This window comes from Coloeus monedula (assembly GCF_965178545.1).
Source record: "Coloeus monedula genome assembly, chromosome: 7".
NCBI classification, from domain to species: Eukaryota; Metazoa; Chordata; class Aves; order Passeriformes; family Corvidae; genus Coloeus; species Coloeus monedula.
The window spans coordinates 23479056-23503100 of record NC_138787.1 but is presented as its reverse complement, the minus strand read 5'-3'; the positions used below and the strand labels follow the sequence as shown (position 1 = coordinate 23503100).

Genomic DNA, 24045 nt, shown 5'->3' with positions numbered 1-24045 from the left:
TGCATATCATTAGTGAACACCAAATCTCCTTCTAGTTATGTGGGTACAATGGGGGTGACATGGTTCCCCACTGATTAAAAATGTTGTTCATCAAGAGGCCTAAAGGCACACACACAGTTCAGCCTGCAGAGATGCTGTCACTGCTCTGTTGTATTAGAATTTTATAATATACTTAAGAAAACGTACTGTTTTTCAATATTTGAGATTTGTTCTGGACAGTGTTGTCCATTTAGATTTGGAAAATTGGTGACTAGTTGCAGTGAGAAGTCTGAGATTGAAGACGTTTGAAAATCAGGATTTTTTTTTTTCTGAACGGGAAGAAATACATGTCATTTAGAAAAATAAGCAATTGCTTTTCTGGTTTAGTTTCCTTTGATGTGTTGGTTGCATCCAGTTTGTTTCCATCAACTGTGATTTGTATCTGCCTACAATGTTCTGCGTTTTTGTCATCGATGTTCTAGAGACATCTTGGATTTTGATTAATAACCACAATGCACATAGTTAAATGTCTTGAGTTCTACATTTCAGGGACGAAGAATATGTTACATGTGACATTAATTTACTGAGATTAATTTTTTTTTAAATTTTTCAGGACTAACTGTCCCAAAAATGCCAAACTCTATCTGCAAATGCAAACTTCTATTACTGTAACAGTTGTGGACCTTATTTTGATTTATAAATGGCTTGACTTCGCATGAAAGAGTGTTTTTTGTGTGAATTCTTGCTCTATTCAAAGCTCTGCCAGTTTCATGTTACCTGAAAAAGACACTTGTTTTTTAAATATGCCAATTTTTAAAATATCATTTTTTGAAACTGTGCTGATACCGGCTTTTTATTACATAGAAAAGCTGTTACACCAATTTTAGCATGGTTTTATCTGTTACGTATTAAATTCCTTTGTATGTACCCTGGATATTTCAATTATACCACATTGTGCATTGATACTTAAAACTGTCTGAATGGCTCCTGATGAACTCTCAAAGAGTGCAGCCCTTCACGTGCTTTATGTAGGTGGGCTGCAGGATAAATTGAGACTTCAGCTTTATAATGACTCAAAGTATTACATTGCACTCTTGAACAATAAAATTCTGCATTTACCCCATACAATGTGTAAATAACCATTTTGCTTGGAGTGCTGAAATGGAATTGATGAGGAGAGGATAGGAAACAGTGGAATGGTGAGGCTGTCGCTGCTCTTACTCCCAGTTACAGGGAGTTGATGGTTTATGCCTTCACCATTCTTAGCAGCCCAAACCCCATATTTTCAGCTCAAAGAAAAGAAGTAATAAACCATGAGAAATGTTTAAAATCTGGCCAGAGTTTGGGGTTACTTTGGTGGCTTTTTTGTGAAAGGAGATTACCTGTTGTCTCTACTATGTATCTTTGATTGTTACTCAATACAGTAAAAAACCCAAACTTGTTGTTCCATGATCCAGAAAGCTGTCTTAAGTTGTAGAGCTATTTAAACATGTCTTTCTGCCTCAAGGTAAAACTTGTGTTCTTTCAGATTACTCCAGCATATGGGTAAATCAAAGTTTGAGGTCTTCTGTTGGCACAGAAAAAGAACATATGCTATTCTTAAAAACTTCACATACTTACTGGTAGTGGCTTTTATTTCCTTATATGTAGATCTTTAGATCTTTTTCTCCTAAAAGAAAAGTGGACACAATGTTTGAAAGTCCTCTGGACTGTTATGCTAATTGCTTTTGACACCTCCATTATGATATTAAAACTTTGGTGTTTAAACAGGTGGTCCATGCTTTGACTCCTTTGTTGGTCAATATTTTTTTCTCTCACAGATATCTCTGCTCTCATTTTCTTGAATTTTTGGGTCCAGAAAAAAAGTGCAAGTGCCTAATTAGCAACAGAAAGATAATGAACTGCTATTTCTGTTACTTTCCTGTAACATCTTTATAATGCAATATATTAGTATGAGTAATTATTACAACTATTTTCGTTTTCATAGATCCTAGGATACAGAGGAGTGTGTAAAAGGAAAAAAATTAAGAGTCAGCAGGTTTTATATTACTTAATTTTAAGGTTTTTGGGAGTAAGTTAGGACAGAAACTTTCCCTGAGCACTTTATGCCTTCTCTATTTGAATAAGTGGAAGGGGCTTTTCTTGTTACATTAATAAAATCTCCAAAATAGAACAGAAATAAAATTTATATAATTTTGATATTAATTATTTTTAATAGCTGTAATAGTACAGGATGATTCCTGTAAAAATAATTCAAGGACTGCTAAATAAACAATAAAGAAAAAGAATATGTTGGAATACATAGTGTAAAGATGATGGTGTAACAATGATGGAACTCTGTTTTTCTTTCAATTCTAATTAAAACAGACAAATTGAATGACTTTATAAATACCTTGCATATGTAATAATTTCTGGCTTCTGTTTTGCAAAAATTGTATCCTGTGACATTTAGGAATTAATAGCCTCTTCTTATATGAATTCCTTTAATTTACAATAATATGTGGCTTTCTAAAATCAATCCTTTATTTTTGTCATATGTAAATTCTAATTCTGATTTTAATTTTATTCTACTTGCTTAGATTAACATGCTTGACATGTCTGTTTGCCATTCTCTGTTTATTTCACTGTAGAGCTGAACAAAAGCCCTGATTTCTATTCTTATTTTGATCTGTCCTTGTCCTGAATCAGAGAGAAAAATGGAAATACTTGCAGTTTAAATATAGATACATTTAATAATAATATTTCCAGCAATATATTTTTAAAAATTCTGTTACTGTACTACTTAATCAAAGTGCACTATCTCTGTCTATGCTGCCAGGATGCAGTGCAAGAGTCTTAAACCTGTTTTGTGTCATGGGAGATTTGTCCACTGGGAAATGAGGTGCTGATTTTCATGAAAACCAGTGTTTTCTTTGAGCAAGTGTTTCAACTCGGAATTCATGACCAGACTTAGTCAGGGATCCTGTAGTGCTCAGTTGTGACAGAAACTGGATGCTTCAGCATTTTGGCAGTGGCTGGGGTGCTCTTGCAAGTCTCTGGTCCTGTTCAGGCTGGATCCTTCGAAGTGCTCTGTGTCCTGGCTGTGGCTGAGGACACACCTGGGCTGCAGGGGTGAGTCCCAGCGGTGTGAGGGGCCATGCTGTGGCTTTTGGAATTGCCCAGACAATGTGCCTAGCTTAGGACTTTCTGACTGTCTTAATCTTCAAATATCATGAACATATGGTCTTTGTTACTGTGCAAGTTTAGGTTGATTTTCACCAGAACCAATGTTTTCACATCATCATTTCTCAGTCATATGAGAGACTTTATTCGCTATGGAAACAAATATATGCTGGGCACGAGATGCTGACTCTGGGCCAGTTGGACTCTGTAGTTATTCCTGGGTATGTGTTAGGGCAGTAAGAGATAGTTGGCTCATATATTTGGTACTTTTCTCTTGTACGTTATTGTGGTGTTCAGAGCTGTGTGTGGCTTCTGACATGCCAGAGAGGGAGAAAGAGTGAAGGCAAGCAGGGCATGGCCTGTGCCCCTGTGGGGTTTGTGTGCTGCCCTACTGCCAGCCCCGCCACCTTGGTGTGTACATGGTGGGCTCTGGCCGTGTGCAGGGGCAGTGTTGGCGTTAAGTAAAAATATTCTTTATATGTCACAGACTTTTTACTTAACTCTGTTTTTCTTTTTGAGCTTTTGTTGGCAAAATTTTGTTGGTCAAAAGAGACTTGCTCTTTGTTTCCACAAGACTGGGGTTTGTTTAAACACTTCTCACCTTGAGATATTTTTAAAACTTCTTTAAAATACCTTACTAAATTCTCACTGGAATTTTTTGAAAATGTGTTTGCTGAAACATTTGTTTTATGCTTGTCTATAATCACATTTTTCAATACTGAGCTTATAAATCAGTTATTTTCCAATATATTTCTTTTTATACCAGTCCACTTTTATGTTGTTTTTTGTAGTTGCTATAATCAGGACATTCTTGTACACGAGTAACTTTGTAAAAAATCGTAATCCTATTTAAGTCAATGAGGATTACTTTTGTAGACAGATATTGCCCAAAATTGGCAGCTCCTCAAATTATTTACAAAAGCTATGTGAAGGTGGGACTTTCCTCAAATGTAATATCTTAAGAATCGTATGCTTTAATTGGTACAGAAAGTTTGTCTTCTAATATCCAGCAGTATCTTTCACATTGTCTAAATTACCTTCTCATGTTCCTAACTGCACACGATGAATGTTCTGTCTTTTGAGAATGTGCTATTCTAAATAATTTTTTAATTAAAATGTCATGTTTAGGTGCATCATATATTTATGATATAAAATGTATGCAGATCTCTTATAATTGTGTTGTTAGATGTTGCTTTATTTATAGAACTGTTAGTATTCTGTAATAATGATACTTTTTTTAGCAGGTCAGATTGTTTCCCCACAGGCTACTCCAGCCTGTATTGAAAACAAAAATGATGTGAGCAGAGAAAACAGCACTGTTGACTTTAGCAAGGTAAGTGTTCACTGATGGTGAAGAAAGCTTCCTGACTACCAAACAGATAGGTAAAATTAAATAAAATGAATCCATGCGAGTCAGGAAAAGCTGTAAAGTGTAGATTTTACTTTAGCATTGAAGTTTTGTGTGCACTGGAGCACAGTTTGTGTATGACAAAATAGAATCTTACATTTTCTCACTAAATTGTATGTAACAGGAAATCACAGTTTAGGAACACAGATAAATTTAATGTCATAGGTATATATTTGCAGGGGAAATTTTACAAATTAACAGAAAATTATCTAAGTATGAAAGTAATTCAGAATTCCTATAATTCACATTTACCTCAGATTTTTACTTTTTGTAGAAGTGATGCATGAATGCAAACTATGCTTTTTATAACCTGAACTCGTGGATTCCAGATGTCTCAAACAGAATGTGTTTCTGTAAACCTGTAACTTAATTCTTCTGGCAAGCCAAGATATTTCAGTACACTTTACAAAAGATGTTAACTGTTCAGTAGTGGAGATTGCAATGACAGTTCAATGTTAGATAGCAAAGGAAAGCAAACAGCTTCTCAGGTTTAATGTGAAGGAGAATCCTAATTTGTTTAAGAAGTCTGTATGTAGCTAAGATAGTCACAATGGATACAGATGACAGGCCTGACAGGGATAGATGACTTCAGCTGACACATTATTGCAACAAAGGTTGAGTAAGTGAAGAAAGGTGATTTAAACCAAAATTCTGAAGAGCAGCACTTTGAGTCTGTTGAATTTTAATGTTAGTGCAGCTGAGCTAAAAGTAGAGTTATGTGATTGCTCCATCTGGTGCCAGACTTATTTCCTAGCAGCAGTAGCTATTTGCATAATTTGAATTTTTGACTGAACATTCCAGACTATGAATCGTATATGGCCGAAATAAGAGGGGAAACAGATCTTTCTGTCAATGACAATGAGAAAAAAGGAGGATGGCTGGGAATTATTATGAACCACATTTCTATAGAGGCTGAAAAACATCTATAAACAGTGGCAGGTTTTTAAAAATTGAATGTTAATCCTTTAAACATATTTCAAACTAAAATTATAATGCTTTAAAGAGTCAAGTATAATATTTGTTTAATGATATTTATATTAAAGTGTTAAGTAAAAGTAATTGTTTTGGTAAGTGTCCTAATATCAAGATGTAAAATTTGTAAAGGATATAAAATATAAATAAAGTTGTCTATTCAAAATTAGGCTACGCGGAGGTGAAGGGAATGGCAAGTTTCAGTAGTGCTTTTCTTTAACATTTCTCCAGGTCCTTTGAGTGTTGTAGGATCCAAATCCCAGTCAGTTGTCCAACTGCAATTCTGTTTGTATTAAACAAGAATGGGAGCTGTATCATTTGATCGTTCACTCATTATTTTTGTAGTGCTGCAGCTTTGCTGATCAAAAGAGCTCCTCCCATTTTAACTAGCTGGAAGAAATCAACATTTCGTCTTTTGCTAACCTCAACAGTGATGGATACCAACAGGGATGTCAGGAATACAAAAGGAACAACTTTTGTTAGGAGGAATGAAATAACAGTAAAGGGTTGTAATCTAATACCTTTCTTTTTGACTGACTTAAAATAGATCCATTTATCCTTTTGAAGATGCGTAAGTGCAGTTTCCCCTTGAAATGTGCTATTGCAATAACTCCCAATGGTTATAATTGGAATTATATGTGGATTGAGAGGAAAGTAGAGCAGTACACTAATTTTCTCTTGAGTATTGTGATTTCTTGCTCTAATTTTGTTCCAGATATTAATTTCATTTATCTTCTACAAAAAAAGCACCTTTGACTACCTCACATATACTCTCCTTGCTAATCTGTCTCCCTTGGGCTACTTCTAATATTCCAAATTTGGAGTCGATTCAAAAAGCTGACTTAATCTGGATACAGTTTTGAGACTGTGTTGATTGTATTGGTATCTATCTATGAAAAATGTGAGACAGGCACTGAAAGCTGTTTTGAGTGTTTCTTCAGTGGCATGGAGAGAGAGATGGTTTGCGCTGTTTGTAAATGTGTCACTCCTCTTCCTCTGCTGCCACCACCAGGACTTTGTGCTCTCAGGGTGACATGGAGGTGATCTGTCACAGCACCACTTTACTCCTGTCTGAGTAGAGTGGGGTGATGGTTTAAGAACTACATCTGGCTTATTTCTACTTTTTTTATGCCAAAAACTGAAAGGAACCTTAATTGTCCTGGAACACAAAATGCATAAAGAGATCCACACTCCTTCTCATGGCAACACTGCTGTGCTCCACATGGACACTATTTCTGAATCAGACCCCTGTCCCATACTGATGGAGTTTGGTCTTTCAAACACCGCTGAAGCAACTGTCTTGTTCTGAATGCCAGTTGACCCTGCTTATAAATAGCTTTGATTAATATGTTTTACTAAGAAGGGATGTTGGGTATTTTGCTTGTCTTCATGTCAGTTTATGTTTGGTTTCAGGGTAGATGTCCACCACTCTTCAGTCCTTGAGTTGCCCTGGAGGGACATGGCCTCTGCATTAGTTATTTAGTTTTATATTCAGTTGGAGCTTGCCGGGACCGTTTAGTGTCAGGTCATGAATGTGACTCAGGTTAGGGTGCAGATTAAGATGCACATCAGGTCTCTCCAGCTAAAGACCTTCTGGGATAAGAGATGTATCATGGATAGGTTAGATGAAGCGTTCAAAATATGTAGCTTCTGCCACTGCCATAAATTCACTCCAGGACCACCTCCACTCTCATTATGCAATGAAAGCAACACCCGGGGTTTGGGTGTGTTTGCTCAGTTTGCTCCTCTGCCAGCTACTTCCCTTTTAATGGGGCTCTCTTCATTACCTAAACAGTATTAGACAATATTAGACTCTCAAGCTGATAAATAGTACAGGAAGTATCTGGAAATACTTTCTGGCAGACAGGAGACAGAATGTTTATTTCAGATTTGAATCTTGTGATCTGTATGTTAGAGGACCTCAATGTCACAACTGTAGCATTTTGTACATGTGAAATTAATTATTAAGTGTTAAATGCATTTAAGTGTTAAATCCATCCATTCACAAGGCAAACTCAGCACAGAATGCACATTTCTACATTCCTGAAAGACTGCTTTCTTCCTCTCAATTACAAATAACCTATGACACCAAAATTACGTGCAGAGTGAACCTTAGTTTCGTATTTAATCCTGAAGAGTTACTTTGTGATTTGAGTGAAGAGCAGAATTTACCTCACTTTTTAAATTTACCTTGAAAAAGTACTTGGTCTCCAACCTTCCAGGTTGATATGGTTCTTGTTTAATTTTGTGAGGTGTTTAGTAATCTTTGTAGCTCAGAGGAGCATTAGATATCTCTTTGTGTTCTCAGCAAACCAAGATTTCATTACACAGGCAACTCTGTTATATCTGAATTCTGATTTAGTGCCAGAGCCATTTGCAAGAAAACAATTTTCTAAATATTACCAAAAACTATGCAAACTAGTACTGACAGATGGCTGTAAGATAGACATTAAAATGGTCCACTTTAACAGTTTATATTGGATGTGGTTGCTGTTGTTGTGTTTAGATTAATAAAAGGAAAGCAAATTACAAAATTCATGCATTTTGAAATGTAGACAATACTGGTGCATAATTAAATCAAACATACATTATATACTTTATTACTCCATGTGAGTCTTTGTTACAGAGTTAAGTCTAGAGTCATACATTCCTACGCAAATACTTATTATAGCTTATTATAGCAATGTCATAATGAAGCTGTATCTGTGTTTTTCTATCATCCTGCAAAAGTCAACATTGCTGCCTAAAATTCCAAAATTTTTTTCTGCTTTGTTCTTTCAGTTTGCTCTTGAGTCAGTCAATGGTCATGATAGCTTATTTTCTGTTACTTTAGCAGAGGGGCAACTGTCTTCCATTAAATTTGAAAACAAAAATGCATCTCAGAGTAGAAGAAGGAAAATTGTGTGTACTGGAATCTAGTGTTCTTCTCAGTGAGATAATAACACAACAACCTTGAACTATGAATTAATGATTTCCAGAATTGTTAATTATGGAAAAATAAGATGTCTTAATTTCTTCTGCTGTTGTGATTGTTATCAAGTATTGATGCTCTTATGATTATAGATAAAAAGCATTACTAGGAAATTAATCTGATGTTCTTATCAATATTTTGAATTTTATTTGTTGTCTTTATAAATTAATTCTGCAGTGCTTTGTTTCCAAGAAAAATCAGTCAAATAATTAATGTCCAGTTGTTTGGTTTAGAGAAAAATTTTTATTAAAAAAAAAAATATTCAACAGACAAGAGCAGTGGAACTGCATAATTGAAATAGCTAAGGTGATAGTGTAGTGACCAGAAAGTCTCTGTCAACAAATCAGGGAAAAAAAATCCCTGTGAGTAACTTTCAGGTTGTAATTTAATATACTTTTCCCAGGTTGACCTACACTTCATGAAAAAGATACCACCTGGAGCTGAAGCATCAAACATCTTAGTTGGTGAACTTGAGTTCCTGGACCGTGCCGTTGTGGCTTTTGTTAGGTTGTCTCCTGCAGTGCTGCTTACAGGGCTGGCTGAAGTTCCAATTCCAACCAGGTACAGTTGGGTTGATTTTGCTTTTGTTTTCTTGAGTACCGTGTGGAGACAGGGTGATGTAACCCTCAGCTTTGTAATTTACTGAGTTAGGAATTTGGTTTGCCCTTTGTTGAAGGCATCTCTTAGCTGCAGCCTTCCACTCATCCTGTAAATGGTGTGTGGGTATATTCGGACACAGATCCTGGTTTGTGTGTACATCACAATGTAGAAATGTAGGTTGTAACACACAGTTTATCCTATTCAAACTGGTATTACTCCAGATGAAATGCTAAGGTGAAATATTCAGCTTCTTAGAATATTTCATCTGGATTTGAAACTACTTGTGTGATACTACATAATTATGTACAAAACTAAAAAAAATGAAGAAGGAATTGAGAAAAGGCAAAAAGAAAACTATGTAATCTAGTTGACCAGGGATAGTGAGTGAATGGATGGAGTACATGCTGTAAATATGTTCTTCAAAAAGTTTCTACTTCAGAAATTTACTTTGCAAGATAGGGAATATGACTTCTAACAATAAATTTTTATTAGATTAATTTTTTCCAAGTTGAAACTTTTTCTGATGAAGTACTTTGATTCTGAAAACAAATTATGAGGAATTAAAAAAAAAAAGTCTAAAATAGACTTTGTATTCAAATAGAAAGCATTGGGATAGATCTGTGGTTACATTGTGTCCTGCTGGGGTCAATTCAGATCAAAACTCCAAAGGGATTCTCCCTTATCTGAGTTCACTGACTTAACTATTATTGCACTATCTCTCTTTTTTTTTTCCCTTTAAATTTGTGCATATGTTTGTACACATATTCTGTCTCTCTTTCCCCTTCCCTCTTTTAGTTTCTATAATAAGTAGAATTCCAGCTGTAGGCTGTGTATTCCAGTTGTTTGTGACACTCAGGACACTCACATATGACACTCATATTATGGCATGAAATGCAATGCTGAGACTCAGATCCTTGCTTCTAACCAGATAAACAGTAACATTTTCTTTGAGTTGTACTTTGTAGTTACTTTGGATAAGACTTTTTGGATGTTTTCTAATTTTTGCATGTGTATAAGGAACACCGAGCTGCTTTGGAAAAAGCCTTTCCCTGTAACCTCCCCCAAATTCCCACAAGAAAAAAAAACCCTGAAGGGAAAAGAACAGATTTCTTGATTTGTGGTCAAAATAAAAACAAATAGTTACAAATAGGACAATTAATGGTGTCTGCAAGAATGTCTATATGAAAGAAATTCAGTAGTATACGTCAAAATATTGTCTTTTGCATTTTGGCTAAACTGAGAATTTTAGTTATTTCCTTTGAACAAATCCTCTGCCTTTTATAGAACTTTACTTGCCTACAGCCTTGAGTAGAGACTGTCCAGAGCCTTAATGGGGGTAAAAATGATTTAAAAATTATTTTTATTTGGGTTAATTTAACTTCTCCATTATTGCAATAATTTATGTAACCGTAACCAGTCTGTTGAATTAACAGAATTAAATAAATTAATGTGTTCTGTACATAGATTATAATTGCATACATTTATTATGTAGGTTAAAGTTTGTTATGTAAAGAGGTTTTGGTAGTCTCAATCAAGACTGACTGTTAAGCTTATGATGTATTTTTGGAAGCTATTTTCACATTTTTTTCTGAGCAGTGCTTCATGTTTAAATGCATGTGTGAGGATCTTGAAGGAGATTATATATCGTGTTTATCTGAGAGATTCTTCTAGTCCACATTTTAGATAAATATTTCTGTAATATTTATAGTTAATTTCAACTGTCTGTCCTTTACAATTTTTTATATTTACCTTTTATTTGCAGATTTTTGTTTATTCTTCTTGGACCACTGGGTAAAGGCCAACAATACCATGAGATTGGAAGATCAATTGCAACACTAATGACAGATGAGGTATTTTTATTCATGGTTTGGTTTTATTCATGGTTCAGTAACTGAAGAGGTGTAATAGGGAATCTCCAATCCTTCAGATGAAATGTGGCTAATCATTCTGGTGATGACAAAGAGCATTCTAGTTCATTTCATGATCCTGTGACAGCCCATATTATGCTGCTGTAAGGAGATAAGAAGATGAGACACAGTATTCACAAGCAAAGATATCTTCACCAATAAGATTCCATTTTACACAGTTGCTTTCCAGTGGATTTGCTTGTGTTTAGGATGTAAAATCTCTAGAATATTTAGCAGCCATAAGGATGTTTTTCTGTAGCAGCTGGAATTTCTATGAGAACTATGTACCAGAAACTATCTTCAGTTGAAGCTGAGATTGTTTGGTTAGTGGGAACTTTACAAAGTGTGTTCTATTTCAGAGAAGAGGGGCTATTGTGAAAAACTGTCGAGAGAGTTCCTTTTTCCATCTCTTTCTCCTCCCACACATACTTCTCAATTTTTCACAGGTATTCCATGATGTCGCTTACAAAGCAAAAGACCGCAATGACTTGGTGTCTGGAATTGATGAGTTCCTTGATCAGGTTACTGTTCTCCCTCCTGGAGAGTGGGACCCAACAATTCGAATAGAACCACCTAAAAATGTTCCCTCTCAGGTTTGTACAGCGTAAAATTCAGACACTTCTAAAAGTTGTGATGAATTTTTGTTATGTGAAGTCTCCTTAATTTAGCATTTAGCAAGGTCACTATATTTTGCATGCTCTCTTTATTTTAGGTTAATTTTCTTTAAGAGAAACCTTGACTTGCAAGCATACAGTGTAGTGATGACATTTGGTTTAGTTCAGTACTAGTTCTCTCCTGAATAAATGCAAGCAGTTGTATCTAAAGATATTAAATTCAGGGATAAGTGGTAATAAGCATCCTTGATTATTTCAAATAGCCATGGTTTGCTTTTGTTCTAAGCTTATTGCAAGAATTGATCAAAGCTTGCTATTCTTTCAAATGTTTTCTGATACAAGATTTTTTGTGATCAGTTCTTTAAATCTCACAGAATCACAATTCTTTTTACTATTAACTGTCTGGTAATAGAACTCCTCTACAGCTTATCAAGAGGTTATGTTGACGAATCTTAAAATAACATTTTTATGTTTAAGCTTTTAACTTTCAGAGCCTGTTTTTAATTTTTTTTCTACTAAAATTATGTTTCGGTGCTAAGACCCATGAGAAATGTATTTTCCTTTTGGTAGGAGAAGCGTAAGATCCCAGGAGTGCCAAATGGAACTGCAGCCCATGGGGAAGCAGAACATCCTGGGGGACACTCTGGACCAGAACTGCAACGCACTGGAAAGTTAGTGAAAACATATGAAAAATCTTAAGTGTTCAAAGTGATGTTCCAAAGGAATCACAAGGGTCTAGTTCTCTCTCAGAAGTGTCTTGGCGTGTGATTCCTTTCAGGCATTTCTCCTGATTTGCATGTGCCACATAGCTGAAGAGGACAATACATGCTAGTTTGCAGAGAGCAGGACAGGGCAAGAGGGTTTGAATTTTTGCACTGTATTTATTGCAAGCTCCTTTCTCTAGAATTTACAAAAGCCAGACCTCTCTTAAACTTGATTAATGTTTCTTTGTACAGCATGAGGGAAAATTTGGTATAGTATTGTGCCATGTATTATGAATGCCTACAGCTCTTTTGTAGTTGAAGTTTCTGGGTTGTGCAGCTCTGGCATTTCTTTTTTACCTCAGTAAGCCATGATATGTCCTGGTACATGAGGCTGTGGTTACCCTGGTGGCTGCAATATACATCAGAATGAAGAATTTGCCCCAAGGAATACTTATTTTCTCTCATCTAATATGGTGTGGTGTAAGTGCATCAGCTGTCAGTGGCTGCCTTAGTGCTGTGTAGCTGGGCAATTGACGTTTCTTTTTTCTTGCTGCCTCCTGATATTTAAGTATTGTTCCTACCTGCACGAAGCTAAAGATTCAGTTGCAGTGCTGTTGTACACTGGGGCAGGGGAGATGATGGTCAGTCTGGCTGGAAGCTGTTCTCTCACACTGAACCTGCTAATTGACAGCTTGAAGGATTGTTTTAATATTTAGGAGGTAGTGGCACTGAACCTTCTTTACCTCAGCAGCATCTGATACATTGTGTGCCTGTGAGAAAAAGAGCATTGTGGGGTTATTTACTTCAGCTGTATGGTATCTTGTAAGGGAGCGTCTGTTCCTAAATATTTGATTATACTTGACATAGTGTAAATGACAAAAGATGACAGTTCTTGTCCTTGAAAAACGGTAGTGTATATTCATTTCTATCATCAAGTGTATTTAGGAACAGGTTCTCAAATAAAGAATGTGAAGCTCTATATATAAATGTGTGGGCAAATCACTGTGATAGCTTTCTGATTAAACAAATATACAGAATTATTTCATGTAATAAACAATTTGGCTTAATACATGGGGGCAAGCAACTGTTCAGAACTTTTGTGTCTGGATGATTAGATGAAGAATTTATAAAAGAGACATGGAAATGAGTTTGTTTTAAAACCACAATAATTTCCTGGTTTAAGTTACAAAGAGGCTTCATAGAAACTTATTTTTCTATGAAGGGTGAAACATAGGAGTATCAAATGATAAACAGGAGCTTCTCTGCAGTGTGGTTGAAGCAATAGTGTAGAAGAAAGTTTGGTGTGCCACCTTAATTAATTTGAGCTCTTCTACGTTTTCTTTAGATTTTTTGGAGGATTAATTTTAGATATCAAAAGGAAAGCTCCCTTCTTCTGGAGTGACTTCAGGGATGCTCTCAGTCTACAGTGTCTGGCATCATTTTTATTTCTCTACTGTGCTTGCATGTCTCCTGTCATCACGTTTGGTGGTCTGCTGGGAGAAGCAACTGAAGGTCGTATAGTATGTGTTAAACCTGAACTTTTAAAACAAACTTACATTCCTAGTTTTGTGGTTGGTATTTCCTTACTGTTGCATGACTCACCTTTATATATTGGTGTTTCAATGTTTAGAAGGCTACAGACCTAAGACATTGCAAAAAGAACCTGTTTGAAAATTTATGGACACTTCTCTCTGTATCATATTCAGAGTGCAATAGAATCGCTATTTGGAGCATCCATGACTGGAATTGCCTACTCTCTTTTTGGTGGACAGCCTCTCACTATACTTGGCAGCACAGGACCAGTTTTAGTGTTTGAGAAGATCTTATTCAAATTTTGCAAGTAAGTGAAGATCATGACATTCATCATCCTTTGTTTGTTGTTACGTAAAAACACCGATCCCAAAGTTGGAAGTCCATATGCAGTGCAGTACAAGATAAATTGCTACCTTTATCGTGTTGCTGAGTCCAAAAATTATGCAGTGGATTGGTAATGCAGAAATGCTAGTTTTCTTAAATTTTGGGCTTTTGTTTGTTTTAAACTCTCCTTCCTCCATTCCCCCTTCCCTCAGCTGTCTTGAAAGGAATGACAGCTTCAGGATGCTTGGGGAGTGTATTTTTGTTTGTTTACTGTTTGGTTGGGGTTTTTTTGTTGTTCTTTTTGTTTTAATTTTATCATTCTCTACTCTGAGACAATACATTTAAATCAGTGGTTTATCTTATCCCTATCTTGAAAGGTGTTAACCTCTCACCAAGAGAGTAAGTGCAGTGGAAGTGCTGCCCTTTTTCAGTAGTCACTAATATAGACCATGGCACTCCCTCACGTGGACAGAGAGGGGCTGAAGTGCCGTGCCAGAAGAGCTTGTACTCACATTCAGGCTAATGTGCTGTACTTGATGTATCTCTGCCACAGTGTGGGTAAAAATTGTCTCCATCTTGGAAGCCATCATGCTTCTCTGCTGTCCTATCTGCTTTTCTGCCTCACTGCTGTGACGGGGACTTCTGTATCAGGATCTCCTGCACAACACAGAGTAGGAAACCCCGCTTAGCACTCAAATAAATCTTCTAGCACCTTCAGACAGACCTTTCAGGTCACTGTGATAATGTCACCCGGTGTGTTTGGAGGTCTATTATCATATGCAATAATCGTACAGAATTTTCATGAAAGTTGTTATAGCTACTCTTTCACAGCTTAAAAAGAAATTGACAGGTGTTGGCTGTTCACAAAGCAGGATATGGGATAAAGTAAGTGAATGGACCTTATACACTTTATGTGTGTGACTATGCTCAAAGCTGCTCATGTGATCAGTTTAGTGGAGATAGAGCTCTTTGTGTCCTGTTAACTGGGAGAAGAGCTCCGGTCAGGAGGTGACTTAATAGTATCTTCTGTTCACAGTAAATACATAATTTCTGATTCAGACTGTCCCCAGAAAGGAAATTTTGGAGCTCCTTGTCTCCATTCACTGTGGCTGGACAAAAGGTTAAGTGCGTTTAATTTTTTTCTTATTTTCAGAGAGTATGGGTTGTCATACCTTTCTCTGAGAGCCAGCATTGGGCTGTGGACTGCAATCTTGTGCATCATCCTTGTTGCAACTGATGCAAGCTCCCTAGTCTGCTACATTACCCGGTTTACTGAAGAAGCCTTTGCTTCTCTTATCTGCATCATTTTCATTTATGAGGCCTTAGAGAAGCTTTTTCATCTCAGTGAGACGTATCCAATCAACATGCATAATAATTTGGAGCTGCTGACAAAGTACTCGTAAGTAAGATTTTTCCTGTTAAACTGTTAGGGTTTTTTTTCCATAGGTTGTTTGCTCTGCGAGGAACACAGCAGGAAAAGTTTGCAGTAGTTGCAAACTTTATATGTGGAAGCTATTCAGTCATCATGCTGTCTTATGGAAGTAGTAGTTACTGGGGGGATGTGTACAAGCAGGACGCATTTACTGAAGTAAAAATTATATTTAATTGAAGTTTGGAAAAACTTCAACATATTCGACTTGGAAATCCTAGAATTAAAAATAAGACTTAAAGGGACCTTGGTTTTAGGCCTCTATTCATTTTTATTTAATGAGATTTAACTCATGGTCTCTTCTTGTAACCTTGTACTGATGATTTATAATCTTTCAATGGCAACAGGATGATCAGGTAATGTTTGTTATCATATTTATCTTGTTTCATTTTGGTTATTTTTCCCAAATTGAAATATTCAGCTTTCTAAAAGGTTGTAAGTTGATGTACCTCCTTTATTTCAACCTCTCTGGCATTTAAGTATGAGCTTAATCCACAAGAGCTGAAGTGGATTTGGAATTTTTAGATGCATCTCAAGATGTAGCTCATAATCAATTTTTTCTTAATAACAAGATTTTTAATCTAACTCCCTTTAAACAGCTTTACTTTATTGTGACGTTTAGACAGGTACTAATCTACTTGGGGAATAAAAAAGTGAATTGCTTTTATCAATATTTTTTCATTGAGAAGTAAAGCCTCATAGACCTGTTTCTGTGATATGAGAACAAAAATGTTGTTCTAGTAAAGGACAAGATCTTAGTCTGTCCTGAGGCCAGTTAAGCTTGGTCACATCAGTAACTGAAATGTCATTAAAAAGCATTTTCAATGAAAATCCCTTTCCAGAAATGTCTTTATTATTTCACTGAACCCATTTGAACCCTCTGCATGAGCTGGGTGGGGCCCTAAAGGAACAGTGCTTGAACAGTGCCACATCTTCTGTTCACTGGAAAAACAGGAGTGTCTCAACCAAATGTCTCATTTGCATTTTAAGCTGGGAAAAACAGAACACAGCAACAGAGAAAACATTTGAGCTTTGTGTATATTATCACTAGAAAAATAGTTAGCAAATCCTGAATCTGAATGCACATTATATACCTTAATACACAGAACAAGTTAAATTAGAGTAACTATAGTTCTGCTGTGACATACTCTAGTCATGCTGAAAAGAATATTATTCCTCTCTAATGGTTTAATCTGTAGACAAAGGAATATTAATTTGAAGATAAAGCAATAGACGTAAAGAAGAGACCATGCATGCAGTTGGGGTTATATCCTCTTATTTGCCTTTACTCATCTTCTATGAAGTAGGTATTTTACACTGAAGACCTTTATACAGCACAGTCTTTGTGGTTTTTTTTTTTTCCTTTACCACTTCAAAGTAGTCATCTCAAAGGGAAGGAGAACATGATGTCCTCCTATTGTTTTGAAAATTGGATGTTGAAATGCTATACAAAGACAAAAAATTATTCAGAAAACATTTATCAGGTGGAGCTGAGATTAAAATATGCAATGGAAAGCATAAGCACAAGTAGAAACATGGATTCCTGGGTAGTTGTACTTGTGGTTAGCTGAATCCCACAGTATTGCTGGAGATTTCAGAGAAATGAGTTTAACAGTCCTGCTTGTAGGGGTAAAGTCATAGTTATCTCTATTTTTTGTGAAAATGTTTTCTCATTATAATCATTGGGTTTACAAATAAATGTTGTTGGCTTTAGTTAGAATGCCATTCAATAATCAGAATCGCAGCCTGGTTTTTGAAGGGTGGTGGTTTATTGCTGCCTGCTCTTGGTAACTGAGCAATGAATGTAAAATGTGCAGAGCACACAGAATGGTAAAAGAGCAGCCTTTGTCATCCTCCAGTTGCACCTATTCACCTGCCCTGGCCTACAGTGTAAGAATACCCACACAACAGTTTTAGATTTTTCAAACACAATTCCTGAAGAACAAGTGTCTTCCAGATGTTTGGAAGAAAAATTTCGCCACTGCCTGGTGTTTTCAAACACATATATCAAACTTATTTGATACAGTATTTTTGTAGTTATTTGAGTTTATTATTTCATACCTGTATTTTCAGTTATTCTTTCACTCTGTGTAGATAGGACAAATAGATTGCCTTTTAAACTCTTGTATTACATCTCATATGTTTATTATCAGTCATGTCCATAGCAATTGACCCCACTTATAGCAAAATGACTATAGCTCTTACAGGATGTAACTTACATTTTTTTAACTTTAAAACTGATTGTTGGAAATGGCAGTGTATTGACAATCAATGCATACTGATTATCTTGTAAGAGCTTATCTGCTGACTACAAGGATCTGTGCTCTAAACAGAGCCAAAGGGTAATTGCAGCCTCTTCTGTTCTCTCCATTCCTTTCTCCTTCATGTGAGTTTTTCTTTGGTATTCAGAACCAGTCCCAAAAGACTGGGAGAACTGGAAGATGTGCTCAGTTGCAACAACTCTACATCAGCTGCCCAAATCAGCTACCCGTTGCTTTCACAGGATTCTTGATGCAGCCTGGACTCCATGGGCTTGCTGTGCAAATGTGCACATATTAGTCTTACTCTGTCCAGGTACAGTGGCCTTTTGCCCAGAAGATGAGATGTCACAGTTGTCATCCCCCTGGGATCATCACAAGACATTTCAGTCCCTGCTCAAATGTCAGTACACGACTCAGTTCTGGAAGGATAAGAAACTAAAAGATGGATAAACGTGAAAGTTTACTTACAATAAAATCTCTCTTTTGTGTACTTGAAGTCAGGAAATATTGACTTCACAAGGAATTAGAAGCTTTTCCTGCAGCATCTGATTCCAGTCCTTCTACTTGTAGTTTAAATGGGTAACAAACTTGGGCTGAAACTGGTCCTGTCCTTAAAGGACCAGCATACTCTGTTACAGAAGCTAATTAGTATCTGCTGTTTTGCTAATTAAAACAGCTGTTTGCATTTTCCTCTTTGGGGATTTTAAAGACAAGTTTTTAATTGTTAGTAAAGCCTTGGCAGGTCTTTAATTAGCCATGGGTGATCTTCAAAAGGTTGAGCAATTCATTTCTCTTTGAATGCTCAACCAAAGCTTATGCAAAACTTTATCTCAGATCTTCAGTTCTGTGCTAGAAAACAGGAGCTATACTGTAAAATTTCTGTGTTTTCTGTTGCCCACTCAAAAAGTTGATGATAAATTGGTTAGAACACTGTATATATTTGAAATTTTCAGTGCATGCTGTGGCCCAATCCTCCTCTCTCCCATGGGCTTTCTGAGGATGCTCTGACATCCACAGGTAGTCTGTTTACATGCCAGTACTGTTCCTTTGCCCTGCTGAAGACATGAATTTGACCCAGGAAAAGTCATTGGCATGCTGTTAGTGCTCTCTTTGGAGTACTAGAAAGAAAAAAGAGAAGAGTAATTTTAAATGGTTGGTGTTTCAATATGGATTGAAACTATATTTCAAGTAAGAAAGAAAACTCATTCTGTATTTTTGGAGGGTTTGAATTCTGTTACAAACAGTCTCTGTTGCAGGAATTTGATGTAAAAGACTGCACTGCATGCATCTCTTATATTTGAGAGTACAGGAGTCATTACTAATATCTGCCATAAGAAACCTTAGAAGACTATAGGAAGAACATTCCTAACAGTTGGGATTTTTTTTTTAATTTTTAATCACGCCTAAATATTTGAAAATCAACTGAAAGTCCTCCTTAAAGATTTCTTTAAAAATTGCATTTAGCATTTTACCATTATAAGTAGAAGCTATGCATTTGAGTTTGTTACAGAATTCTACCTCAAAAAGACAAAAATATCTCATTGCATGATCTAATTAATGTAAAACCACACATAATGCACCTTTTACTCATTTTTTTACTCTGTGTTTAAATATTACCCCTAATCTTTACATGATCTTCTTGCAGGCAAATCCATTCAGTATTTATAGGTAACTTTTTCTTAAAACATCATATTTGTGATGTGGATGATGAAAACTAAGGCATTTAAGAGCTACATCAAAGGAAGGACAAAGACAACCTGATTTTTGGTGTGATACTGTGCTGTATTTTTTTATTTTTAAAAAGCATTGTTTTGAAGGAATTTGAACAGAGTAGATGCATTGTTTATTAAATTGAATACATATACTTTCTGATCAGAGCTTTTATTTCTATTTTTTTTAATGTGACCTTTTTGTATTTGTCATGCCATTAGCATTTGTAGGTTGGCATAGCAACTCTCTTATTTCTGCACTCTCCTCCTCCTGTTTTTTTCCTACCCCTGTAGCAAATATATCTCCAGTTAGTGAATCCTGTCTGGAACACTGATGCCCATCGGTTTTAATGTGTATATTAAATATTAGAATGTTATTTTTTCTAGGAAAGGAGAGCCCCATATTGGAGCGGATGAAACCCACTGATTTTAAAATGAAAACAGAATAAGCATTGTGGATGAAATGAGTACAATTTAGAAAGGAATCCAGTATTCTTTAAAACACAAGCATTTTAAGATAGTTCTTAGAATACAGAAGTTCAGTCGTTTCTCAGGGTGAGGTTGCTTAAGTCTTTATATACCTTTTTGGTTTTTATTAATTCTTTTTTCAAAGTGATGAATTCATGTTGTTTTAATAATTCTTTACCAGAAGTTACTCAATTATTAACAGATTACATTGAATAATTTTAAAGTGATTTCTTGGCATAGTAATATGCATATTGCAATCTGTCTTGGTATTGACATGCACTTAAGCATTAGGAGTAGAAAATCCCACTCTGATGTAATTAGGGAGCCAAGATCATGTCAATCTCAGTATCATTTCAGGCTATAGAAACCATTGCTTCTAGAAGGCAGTGAAGATTATTTTTGTGCATACCACTGTTTGCACAAGCAAGTTTAATATCTTCCATTATCTTTATAACTTAATCTAAATACATCATTATTGGATGCAAATTAGGCTGGTTTATTCCCTGTATCCCTTAAGCTGCAGGTGGAATGAGAAGAGTCGGTGATGATAAGCACAGAATTGCTCATTATGATCCCAGGCATATAATTGAATTCCAATTGCTGTAACGATTTCTTTGAAGTTAGATATGAATATAGATTTTATTTTCCCCTTCTTTATAGTTTTTTCTACAGTTAAGTAACTCTGCCATATCCTGTGTGTCCTTCCCTAAGAATATTCCTCTTCTTCCCAGAACCATGCCACTGCCATCACTGAGTTTAACTGCTGGTTCCCTTTTGCTTCTTGGCAAACCTTGGAATCCAGACATTTTTTTTTCTATATTCTATTTGTTCTAGGACTTCTCTGTGCCTGCCCAACCCAACTGACTTGTCGGTTTCTTCCTCATTTGAGCCCAGACAGTGCCCACCTTGCTTTATTCTTTCCTACTTCTCCTGTCCTCCACTTTGGAAATAGGTCTCCTTGTTAAGCAATTCTCCACAGCATTCAGTTTGTAGTTGATAGCTGGTCTACAAAATGCCTTCAAAATCTAGGAAGGCTTACGTAAAATCCTTGGGTGGTGTTGTTACAGCACCTTTATGTGTATTGATGCACTGCACCTGAACAATTGAAACTCAAGCTGACCATATAGCATTGTAATGTATTGCAGTGATTATTTCTGTACCAGCAGTATACTGAACCTCTTCTTCTCAGGGGCATGCTCTCCTAACTTTGGAAGCAGGGCGAAGTGACATCCTAGTAATATTTTGCAGTGAAAGCTTTCAGATGAATTGGCAGTATCCCACAGAGTTACATGCTCTGCACATGAGCTCTGTGTATGGCAGTTACCTACCACAGTGCTGCTGCAAATGCATGGACTGCATACTGCACCAGACAGCTAATGAGGACCAACCTTTGAGGTTAAAAAAGCTAAAATATGATTATAAATCTGTTTTCTGGACTTTCCCCTTGACAAACCACGATTCTCCCCTGATGTGCTATCCAGAGGAACCTGATTCTTCAAGATTTCTTCAGTGTAAAATCAGTTCCCTTCCTCAGATTTATTTTCTTTTCTCTCTCTGTGAAACTATTGTGCTGCTGAGTGCATTACTTAGGTACTTTAATGGGCTTCTCTATTTTTCTCCTGAACTTCACCAACTAAACTATAGAGACTTGTAACCTTAGAGAATATGTGTGGAGGCTAACTGATGTTCGTGACTGTCAGAGATGGGCTACATAACCTAATGGTTGTAATTCAGCATGGCAGATCTCATAAATAAATGAAGAAAGAAATCTTGTCTTGCCATGACAGCTGTGCTGTGAAAGGGTTTCATGATACTGAGAATAGAACTTAACTGACAAGTCCATTTTCCATCACTATTAATTATTTTGTTTCCAGTCTTTTCTCCACTGAGACTTTGATTTAGTTGTTACGAGTGTTGGCACAAGAAGGAGTATGGTAAATATAATGCTAGGGTTATACAGGTATTGTAGGTATGAGACAGCAGAGAAGACATCATTTATGATATTGTTATTGTCCTCTTGCCATAGCAATTGTTAGACAAACAGAGGGATCCTGTGAATGCCCATAATTCACATGAAAATGGTGTATTTGGAGAACACCTAAACATGCATAACATTCTGCTATTAATACACTTCAGCCTTGTAAATGCAATGTAAAGAATACCTACACATATACCTTACTTTAAAAACAAACCTGGTGATGTTATCTTCCATTTTATACTGTCATCTTCCTCTGTCTCTGTTACATGATCAGTGCACAGCACACTCAGAGCATCCTCTGTGCTAGGGGAAAACCTTCCTACTCATATTACCAAATATGTGCTCTGATAGTCAGTGAGACATGTTGTTTAAACAAGCACATTTTGCAACTTATTTTTCATACTTGCCTGTAGTTTTTGAAATATAATAAATATTCATATTGAGCAAATCTCCTTCTCAGGCTATCTTAAGTGAGCCAGAAAGGCATTTTGCCCCTCTAGGAAGAGGAAATGGTATATTGACTAGTCAGGAAGAAGCTGCAGTTGCATCTTTTATAGATCAGATCCTTATCTAGTATAAATAGATATAGCTTGCAATATGTAAATGCTGGAAAAATAGAGATCCAAACCAGTGCCTTTGGAGTTGTATAAAATCATCAATAGTAAGTGCCTCCTAGTCTTGAAAACAGCCCACTGAAAAATGGCAACTGCCAATGGATGAGTGGCCATGGGGCTTTCAAAGGGAGCTGCACCATTTAAGTGTGTTTTAGTTACTCACAAAAACAATGTCTGAGGCTCTTTTTTGAAGCTGGACTGGCACCATGCTGCATGTTTAAAGTCTGTGTGGGGAGCAGAGCGTGCATGACAGAGTAAAGAGAAGAAAATGGTGGAGAAGCAACCTGAAGAATTGGGGTAAGAGGTGGATATTGTAAGGATTGGAAGGACTAGACTGAGGTCAATTTGAATTGAACAAATAAATTTAGGTAATATGTTTCTTGTTTTGCAGTGAACAGAAAATTACAGTCAGGATGAAAGTGGTTTTAGTACAGAACCTTTCACCTGACTAGTTGTTGAGCAGCCATATTTATGTTTCATTACTGATCTGCAAAGGAGGGCAAAGTATTCCCCAACTTTACATATAAAGTGACAGGTTTCTAATTTGCTAACCACTATTGCATTCCCCATAGTCCAAAGAAAGAAGGATCATACTGACAGTCTTTTTGGTGCTGTTAAGGACAGTAATAACTGTTTGTTTTGTGGAACAAAGAACACTGCTAGTTGTCTGAGATTTCCTGAAGTTGCTGTTGTCAGATCCTAGCTCTGTTCTCTGACAACAGGACAAGTTGTAGATGTTGCATGCAGTGAAGTTAGGGTGGCTGCCTCCACTTAATGAAATGAACAAAATTGAGACTTAAGAACCAAAACATAAAACAGCTAAGAAATTGTGGGAAGTTTGGGAGGAAGTGGGGAGTGACCTTATACTGCCTATACTGTTAAAGTTGGATTGGTGCTGAAGATTTAGCTGAAATTTTGATCCCCCTATAAAAGGGAGAGAGGTGCAGGCTCCAGGGGATACCGATTTGTCATGTAGTCCTAAAATTTATTGTTTCTAATCTACCTTTGTTCCCCACCCTGATTTTCCAGAGATTTTGTGAACACTTTGGAAGGTGTAAAGGCAATAAAGACTCCTTGCTCTGGTTATTGTTTCTAGCTAGCAGGTTCAGGTTGTTATTCTTCGTTACTTTCTCATTTTGTCAGTTCTAATCTTACAACAGTTCTGAGTTGTCTGAAGACCGTCTTGTCTGAAATGCTTTATCTAGCTCAGATTTATAATCCTCTTTTTTTTAGGTTGTATTAGATTTTTAAATACCCTAAAATAAAGCAATCTCCACTGGTATCTGCCTAGCTGCAAAATACAGACATTTTAAATACAGGTAGGGACCTGTGACTGGGTATCTAGTGCTATTTTAGATCTCTCAGCCTCCAGCTGCTTTGAAAACAAAGGCATGACTCACCATAGACCGTCT

General features: G+C 36.3%; 1 protein-coding gene across 3 annotated transcripts in view; it reads left to right on the top strand.

Annotated features, from left to right (window-relative positions):
- Nucleotides 1-24045, top strand: part of SLC4A10 (solute carrier family 4 member 10) — a gene marked incomplete at both ends in the record, with an annotated part of 152479 nt that overhangs the window by 104270 nt on the left and 24164 nt on the right. For 2 of the 3 annotated variants that reach the window (XM_082285552.1, XM_082285551.1), the window contains 8 exons: nt 4383-4474; nt 8896-9053; nt 10855-10942; nt 11446-11592; nt 12184-12284; nt 13663-13837; nt 14024-14157; nt 15328-15573. In XM_082285552.1, the coding sequence (XP_082141678.1) occupies nt 4383-4474; nt 8896-9053; nt 10855-10942; nt 11446-11592; nt 12184-12284; nt 13663-13837; nt 14024-14157; nt 15328-15573 (1141 nt within the window). The remainder of the gene's footprint in view (nt 1-4382; nt 4475-8895; nt 9054-10854; nt 10943-11445; nt 11593-12183; nt 12285-13662; nt 13838-14023; nt 14158-15327; nt 15574-24045) is intronic. The other variant, XM_082285553.1, reaches the window with a different exon arrangement.